Source organism: Mus caroli, chromosome 15, assembly GCF_900094665.2.
Source record: "Mus caroli chromosome 15, CAROLI_EIJ_v1.1, whole genome shotgun sequence".
Lineage (NCBI taxonomy): Eukaryota > Metazoa > Chordata > Mammalia > Rodentia > Muridae > Mus > Mus caroli.
Window position 1 is genome coordinate 30,695,039 of NC_034584.1, and position 9,544 is coordinate 30,704,582.

The window sequence follows — 9,544 nt, forward strand, 5'->3', positions numbered from 1 at the left end:
CATATTTCTTCTCCCCTTTTTCATGCTTCGTGTCTCTTTCCCTTTCGTCTCCTTCATGTGTTCTTCCAAAGGCACAGGTGATTAGATGAGCCTCACTAGATAATATTGAGGCCTAAGTCAGTGTGCTAAGGATGAAGGTGTGCAGTTGGGGTCTTTTTAACTAGCAGGAGCTAGAACTCGTGTAAAGTCAGTTTGCAGACATTAGAGAACACTGAGGAGGAGCATAGGCTTCCCGCTGTGAATGAACTTCTTAAAGAAAATTCTGAGCATGATTTGAACATTAGTGTTTAGACAGACACAACAGATACATATTATACACATTTGAGCAGATGCCTAGTGTTGTAACATAGTATGGAATGGTAGGAGTGGGCACTACAAACTGAACCTTTACAGGTGAGACAGACAAGCTACAGCTTAAAGGCAAGACTTTTATTTTTCCATCATAAGGAAGTTAGCTTTTTATATCATAAATGAATAGGCATTAGTAAAGAATTAATTATTAGCCAGAGGTAAGTGTCATAACCTGTGCAGCGTGACCAGGAGAGGAGAAGGGGTTGAGGAAGTCCAGACATAAGCAGCAGCTCTGGGGTTGTCAGGGCTCGGCCATCACTCCAGCCTCGAACCTCAGCAGGTTTCTTAGGGAGAGGGCAGAGGAGTGCTCAGAGCATCTCTGCACACAGCAGGCACAAGGTGCAGAGATGTGGGAGGAAAAGCTGCAGCTTCTAGTATTTGTGCACACTTCATTTTGTTCACAAACACTCATACTTGAACTCAAGAGAAGAGCTTTGCCACACCCGTCTTCAACCTGGCCCTTTTGTGGAAACACCTTTGCTATTGTTCCGTGGCTCTGAAGCCTTGAATCCTCAACTGCCCATGCCCATGCCAGTAATGCACATTATTCCCTCAGGACTCCACTCACTCAACTCTTCCTATGCTCCCTACAGGTCCACCCACCAGGATCACACTCAAAGCCGATACTGTGGAAATTACCCTGTGGCTCTGGGTATGCCTAAACAGCGGAATCAGTTAGAAAGGCTTTATAATAGATGAACAAGATCAAAGGCAATGGATATTTTCATTCTGTTTCAGTATACCTGGCACATGTTCCACGGTGTCTAGGAAATGCATTGGAAGCTCTGCAAGTAGCAGCAGCGCTCATAAAAAGGTGGCCAAGAAATAACTTAAGAGCTGAATCTCAGAAGACACGTTAGACAGAATAGCTAGACTTAGGAATAATTTTTATCTGTGTTCTAAGAACACAGTGAGAGCTGAGGGAATAGGGATCCATCTCAAGGTAATGGTGGCCAACTTCCATGTCTGCCTTCCATGAATGTTATACCTATCTACAGTCAGAGAAAAATGGATCCCTTATGTTCACCAGTTGGCTTAGAGGGCCTAACTGAGCCACCTCCTGGATAAGTGACTAATTTGTTACTACGGGTACAGAAAGCATACTTTAGCTTCAAATTTCTTGGTATGAAGCAGCAGCAAGGGGGTGGGGTGGCAGCATACAACTTCATCAACTTTAATTTTCTTTGCTAAGGTTGTTCAGTGGTTCTTACTGTCTTGCTTGCTGTGAGGCCACAGAATCTAGAAGCGTGCATATAAAGGGCTGTGAGGACAGAGCAGGTAAATCAACCATCTGTTTTCCCCACAATATGTATCCTACTACTTTGTGTAACTCCAAATTTTGCAAGTCAAAAATATCTTTCAGCAGCATATGTTGCTGATTAACTAAGTATCTAAATGTGGAATGAAGCAGACCTCTGTCTGACACAAGACACAAAGATTAATTCACAGACCATAGACCTAGATGTAAGAGGGAAAACTATAAGCCCCTTAAAAGAATCATATGTATAAACTTTTGTGATCTTAGGTTAAGTAGAATGAGCAAAATAATGGTTCTGTTGGCCTCACAGAAATCAAAATATTCAATGTTGACAAGCTAAAATACTGTGCTAAAAGCTAGTCAAAATAAAGTGAAAAAGACAGTCCAACTGAATGGAATAAAGTATTTGCAAATCATGTATCTTGGTTTTTAAAAAACTCCAATTAAAAAATCATTGGAATATAAAAAAAAAAAAAAAAAGTGGCCAGGTAGTGATGGTGCACACCTTTAATTCCAGCACTTGGGAAGCAGAGGCAGTCGGATCTCTCTGAATTTGAGGCCAGCCTGCTCTACAGAGTGAGGTCCAGGACAGCCTGGGCTACACAGAGAAACCCTTTCTGGAAAGGAACAAAATAAAAATGAGTGGAGTTTAGGACTTACGGAGATGGTTCAGTGGGTAAGCCACTTACTGCACAAATATGAGGACCTGTGTTCAGATCCCCCATGGAGCCATACAAAGTAGCACAAGTTTGCAGTCCTGGTGCTTCTTCAGCACTAAGACATGGCCTCCAACACAGGAGACTCCCTGTGAGCTTTTTGAGCCAACTAGCTTGGAGTATGGAGCAGCCGTGAGACTCCCTGTGAGAACAGGGTAGAGAATGCAGTCCAACACTGAGCTGCTTGCTCTCTGATCTCCATACATGAGCCATGGCATGCCTGCCCATCTACAGTCACATATGTCTGTCTGTGTGTCTGTTCCCTCCCCCCCCCAACACACACACACACACACCATGAGCAGAGTGTAAATACTCATTTTCTAAGCATTTGTACTAAATAGACAAGAAATACATGAGAAAGCATTCAACAAATCAATCATTAGGGAAACCCAATCATGGGCAATCAAGATTAACATGAATGTACCTCAAGAGGATGTTAATACACAAAGGAAACTGTACAAAGCATCAAACGTTTTATGGCTCCATTTGTATGCAGTGTCCCTAATCAGCAAGTATGCAAAGACAGAGCTTGATTGCTGTCTGAGGCTAGGGTGGAGAATAAGCAAGGAGTGACTGCTGAGAGCTCTTAGTGTCACTGCCTTGTATCTAAGTAACACTGTGAGTGACTGGCTGTGTGTCTATCTGTGATGATAGTCATATTTTGAACTTAGAATGTGAATATATCAATACGGTGTTTAAATTCCTGGACAGATGAGCTGGCACACCTGGAAAAGATGGTGTGCACAGTTGTGCCCTCAGGATACTTGATCTAAGTCCTTACTAGATCATACAGGTGAGGCAAGATGGAAACAAGTGATAAAGGGCCAGTTTGACAACATCTGACATGTGACACATGTAAATGGGACTATAGATGTTAAGAAATTTCTGTAGCCTCAGTAATAGTGTCAGGCCTTGGGACCTGCCCTTGAGCTGGATCCTACTTTGTGCCTGTCGCTGGACCTTCTTTCCTCAGGCTCCCCTCCCTCCCTCCCTCCCTCTCTCTCTCTCTCTCTCTCTCTTTCTTTCTTTCTTTCTTTTTTATTAGATATTTTCTTTATTTACATTTCAAATGCTATCCTGAAAGTTCCCTATACCCTTCCCCCACCCCTCCCCCTGCTCCCCTACCTACCCACTCCCACTTCTTGGCCCTGGTGTTTCCCTGTACTGGGGCATATAGAGTTTGCAGGACCTAGAGGCCTCTATTCCCAGTGATAGCCAACTAGGCCATCTTCTGCTACATATGCAGCTAAAGACGAGCTCTGGGGGGTACTGGTTAGTTCATATTGTTGTTCCACCTATAGGGTTGCAGACCCCTTCAGCTCCTTGGGTACTTTCTCTAGCTCCTTCATTGGGGGCCCTGTCTTCCATCCTATAGATGACTGTGAGCATCCCTGTATTTGCCAGGCACTGGGATAGCCTCACACGAGACAGCTATATCAGGGTCCTTTCAGCAAAATCTTGCTGGCATATGCAATAGTGTCTGGGTTTGGTGGCTGATTATGGGATGGATCCCCAGGTGGGCTAGTCTCTGAATGGTCCATCCTTTCATGTTAGCTCCAAACTTTGTCTCTGTAACTCCTTCCATGGGCATTTTGTTCCCTATTCTAAAGAGGAATGAAGTATCCACACATTGGTCTTCCATTTCTATCCCTGTAACTCTTTCATACAGGAACAATTATGGGTCAGAGGTGTGACTGTGGGATGGCAGCCCCATCCCTCACTTGATGCCCCATCTTCCTGCTGGAGGTGGGTTCTAAAAGTTCCCTCTCCCTACTGTTGGGCATTTCATCTAAGGTCGCTCCCAGGTCTCTGGTGCATTCTGGGAGCCACCCCCTCCACCTCCTCTTTCCTGAGGTTGCTAGTTACACTCTCTCTGCTGGACCTCAGGGCTTCAGCCCTTCTCCCTCACCCAAGACCAGGTCAGGTTCCCCTCTCTCCCCACTGCCCCTCACCCTGTCCACTCCCTCCCAAGTCCCTCCCTCCTCACTTGTGATTGCTTTCTTCTCTCTCCCAAGCTGTGTATTCCTTATGGATTTTTTCTCTTTTTCTTTTTTTCTTTTTGGCTAATATCCACTTATTAATGAGTACATACCATACATGTTCTTTTGGGTCTGAGTTACCTCACTCAGGATGAGCCTGACACTATAAGTGAGGCTATGGAGCGCTCACAAAAAGGGATCTATCATGACTGCCCTCTGAAAGACCCAATAAGCAGCTGAAAGAGTCAGATGCAGATGTTTGCACCCAACCAATGGACACAAGCAGCTGACCCCTGTTGTTGAATTAGGAAAGGCTGAAAGAAGCTGAGGAGGAAAGTGACCCTGTAGGAGGACCAACAGTCTCAATTACTCTGGACCCCTGAGATCACTCAAACACTGGACCACCAAGCAGACAGCATCCACCAGCTGATATGAGGTCCCCAAAACACACACAGTAGAGGACTGCCGAGTCTTTGTTCATTCAGAGATGAAGTAGCTAACCCTCAAGAGACTGGAGACCCCAGGGAGTTTAGAAGAAGTAGGGTGGGGTGGGGGGTGGGGGCATCCACATGGAGATGAGGTGGGGTTGAGAGGAGGTGTGGGATGTGGAGCAGTCAGATGGTGGATGAGGAGGGGCAGGGAATGGAATATGGAATATAAAAATGAATTACAAATGAAATTAACCTAAAAAAATTTTAAAGGAAAAAAGCAGTTTTCAATTAAAAAAATTAGAAAAAACAACAAAAAAGAAATTTCTATTCCATTTATTTCAGTAATATACTTCAGTGTTCATCAGTCACAGAATCTCTTCTGGTTATAGCTGCTCATAAAAGAGAAATGAGCACTTCTGCATAAAAGGCAAGAAAAGGGTCAGGAAGCCAGCGTGGTGGGCAGACCCGTGATGCTTGGGATGAGCATTTTGTCTTATACTACTCTGATCCTATGATGGAGTTCTGTTACCTTGGGAGACCAAATGGCAGTTTTGGGTAGGTGCCACACTGGAAAGCCTCCTCCAGCTTTCTGTAGAGCCTGAGGGCAGAGGTAGAAACCCCTGTCTGGGTGTGGGCCTTGTATGAGTGGCCAGTAGACCAGGTGAGTCGGCAGCGCAGAGGTATGTTCCTTCAGGCAGCTGTGAGAAGAGGGACAAGTGAACGATCACAGTGCTTTGTACTTTGATTAGTATTTAACTGGGGAGCTCCAGTCACCCTTGTTTCCTTTTTCTTGTAGCTGACATCAACTTGGATGTATCAAAGCCTTTGAAAGCAAACTTAAGTTTTACCAAATTCGATCAGATAAATCATTTTTTAAAGAAGATAAAAAAGGCACACAGCTCTGCACATAGCAAAGAGACCTCCACCCCGTCAGACTCTGTACTGAATACGGATGAGCCTCCTGTCCCCAAATGTTACCGTGGAAAGTTGTCAAAGACCAAAGTTCACTGTGATGAAGCACAGAAGACATCATTTCAAGAAAACATTTGGAGAGCCATCTCCTGCTTTCAAAAGGTTTCTGTCCATACTACCCAAATCGTGGTCTCCATGGAAACTATCCCGCACCCTCATAAGCCATGTGTGTTAGCATCACTGTCAAACCTCAGTGGAAGCCTTAGTGTCAGAACAGCACAAAAAGTACCTGGTGAGTTACAGAAAGGGAGTGGGGTGGAATGGAGGGGGAGGAGAAAACACCCTTTGTTAGCATGTGATAAATGCAGTGTTTTAAGGACTTAGAGTCATTAGAGATGGGAACTATTCTAGCTTGTGAAATGATTTCAGAGATGCTGGTTTGGTTTGGCTTGGTTTAGGGTTATTGTCATTTTGTTTAAAGTTGTTTGTCTGTTTAAACAAATCTGTGAGCCAGGGTATTTCCTAGCTCTAAACTGCTTCCTATCCATGTCTTGAGGTACTTTCCTGCAGCTGTCTTTGGAACTGTTGGTTCCTAAGCTCCTTTTAACTGAAGTGGCTCAATGAAGTGGCTAGCACAACATTGAGTTGAACTTTGGAAGCCTTAGAACAGTGTTTCCACAGTGCAGTCTGTGGAACAAGCACAGCAGATCACCTGAGACCTTACTGGGAATGTGTGTACTAAACCCCCAACCCAGCTTATGAATCATACTCTCTGGGCACAGAGCCCAATGATGTGAATTTGGTCAGCCTTGCAAGTGATTCTAATGCGTCACTGGGAACCATTTATTTTCAAAAGAAAAATTGCCATGGTGGCAGATATGCTCTACAAGGTGCCAAGCTGAAGCTCAAGCCTGGGAGAGTATCACTGAGGTGTTGTGTCAGGCAGACCACACCTGGCTGGGAAAAGACTGAAACTGTAGAGGGGCATGGAGCTAACTGGCCATGACATCTCCATTTTTCTCCTTTGCCACTATGACTAAGTAGTAGCTTTTCCACACTGAATCAGAGAGGGTGGGCACAAAGTGTGAGAGGAGAAAAGTCAACACAGGCAGGAAATAACCATTTCAGTCACAGAATCTGCTACTGGGAAAGCTGAGAGGCAAGTGCAGAAGTGTCACTCTGGAACAGAAGTCTCAAGAGGAAACCATATATTTTCCCAAAATCCTGTGGGAGTGTGTCCTTTTCCAAGGCCCTGTATGGAGGAGGGTTGTGGACTGATTTTTGTCAGTCCCTAAGCTGTGTACTAAAAAGTAATTGTCAGCTGGAGACTAATTGTAATTTAGTTCTAGAGAGCCAGTTTGAGCACAGTGGTTTGGTTTTAACTTTAATAGTTGTGTAATAATAATATTATGCCAAAACATAGTTGATGTCCTTCCTCTCTGAAATATACATAATCAAGCCAGCTAAAAGATCTTTTTTTTTCTTCCTTTGTTGTTTTTGAAGTCAGAAATGAAAAGTGAAGGGTCTAGGGGACATGAAAGATTCTCAAACACTGGACACTAGTGTCAGGTCCTCCGTGCCCACCCTCACACCTTTCTAAATGCTGTCCCTTAATGGTGGCAGGGAAAAATTATGTCCCAAACAGTGGAAGAGCTTTAGGGCCCCATGCAGGCCAGCTCTGTTCACATCAGCATGATCTCTAGATTCATTTTTAAAGATATTTAACCTTCATAATTGTTTTCATTATGATACAATTGAACACTTTTTATTTAGCCAGTCAAATGGTCTATTTTTTGTAATTTTCCCTTTTATATTAGAAAAACTGCATAATCCTCTTCTTGTATAATTATGTTCTTTTATCTTGTTAAGCACAAAAATAGATACGTTCGCCTTGACTAAAAGATACTTGGTATAATTCTGCTGGGCAGTTTCCAGCAAACATCTTAAAATAGTTTTTTAGAGTCACATTAAATCAAAATTGAAGTTAGTCATTTAATTTAAAAAGATGTATTATAATGAAACTATAACAAAATCTGTTGTGTGTAAGTGAGATAGGGTTGGGACAGATTCTAGTTGTGGCTAAAGGCTAGCATCTAGGGAAACTAATTGAGAGATTACTACATAGCTCTTCTTGGTTTTGTTTTTAGTTGGGGAAGATAGGATCTCTTTCTGGATCCCAGGCTAGCTATAAACTTGGCCTTCACACCAGGATCAGGACATACTTAAATAAAAAATAGTTGTAACTGTATTTCAAAGAAAACAGTAATTTATCATTATGAATATTAATTTCATAATGCAGTTGAATATCTTCAAATTGCATGTTTTTTCAGTTAACTTGAAATACATTTGTTTGGTTTTGGCTTGTTTTGAGATAGGATATCACCATATCCTATCTCTGGTTGTCCTGGAACTCACTACCTATATAGACCGTGCTTGCCAGATTTAAACATCTGCCTGCCTCTGCCTCCTCAGTGCTAGGATTCAAGATGTGCCACCACACCGGACAATTTGGTATTGTTGTGATAAGTGACAAAAATAAAAAGACACACACACACTACCAGCAGCCATATTTTTTTGCGTAGTTTTCAAGTGGTGGTGGTCTGTATTCAAACCAATTTTTATGGTGTATCTTTGAGCTCAAAGGAATGACTGTCAGATTTTTATAGGTTGACTCTAATGCAGAAAAACTTCCCCAAGTCTTTGATTTTACAGTTTCTGTCACCATTGTGAGCATCTGCAGCAGCTGCACTTCTCAAATTATTTGCTGAACCAAATTGAGCACAGTGACAAAGTAGTCATCTCCGACGGGCTATTAAACAGAGAGGAGCGGGTCTGCACACATCAGAGCATCTGTTGTGCACATGGCGTCCTATAGAAGGATGCAAGATAAAATAATTGTCAAAATTTTTTCATTAAACCCTCAACAATTTACACTTGTTTATCTGAATCTGCATAGCTCCCCAATGAGACAACACACTTGGGGTTTCTTTGCTTCTCCCTCACTTTTCTTTGATCCTTTTTGATGTGCTGACTTTAATAAACACAGTCAAAAACACTGTGCAAGAACATCATGGAAAAAACTACAAAGGAACGGCCCAGCAACAGAGCTCTGCTAATCCCTAACTTACGCAGGCTATTTTTAGAGAAATATTTTTTTAACACTCTTTATGTGACAATGTTATATAAACAGGGAAAAGCAGTCCTTTCCAGATGAATTTTAATTTAAGAGCTGAAAAAGATTTGTAATTCTAGAGGAATCCTATGTGCTAAGTAATTCTTAGAGAAACACCATTGGGAATGTGCTGTAGGCATGTTCCCTCACTTGTCAAGAGGACCAAGAAAAAAAAAATGAGTTTGCCTAATGATTATTATTTTTTTATCATCTAAGCTTTTAGAAACCTATGGAAAGTATGTGGGGAAAGGGAATAATTAAAGCATGAAACAAGAAAGCTAATGTTTGCTGGGCAGTGGTGGCGCATGCCTTTAATCCTAGCACTTGAGAGGCAGAGGCAGGCGGATTTCTGAGTTCCAGGCCAGCCTGGTCTACAGAGGGAGTTCCAGGACAGCCAAGGCTACACAGAGAAACCCTGTCTGGAAAAAAAAGAAAAAGAAAAAAAAAAAGAAAGCTAATGTTTTTCCTCAAACATTGATACATTTGTGCAACCTAGAGAGCTTTAATATTCACTTACTCATTTTAAAAATAATATAGTAGAAATTTTTTTGGTTTTTTTTTTAATTTTTTATTAGGTATTTTCCTCATTTACATTTCCAATGCTATCCCAAAAGTCCCACATACCCTCCCCCCCCACTCCCCTACCCACCCACTCCCACTTCTTGGCCCTGATGTTCCCCTGTACTGGGGCATATAAAGTTTGCAAGTCCAATGGGCCTCTCTTT

General features: G+C 42.5%; 1 protein-coding gene across 2 annotated transcripts in view; it reads left to right on the forward strand.

Moving 5' to 3' along the window:
* Window positions 1–9,544, forward strand: part of Vps13b (vacuolar protein sorting 13 homolog B) — a 543,216-nt gene that overhangs the window by 385,099 nt on the left and 148,573 nt on the right. For both annotated transcript variants that reach the window (XM_021183993.2, XM_029469591.1), the window contains exon 36: window positions 5,532–5,939. In XM_021183993.2, coding sequence (XP_021039652.1) covers window positions 5,532–5,939 — 408 coding nt within the window. The remainder of the gene's footprint in view (window positions 1–5,531; window positions 5,940–9,544) is intronic.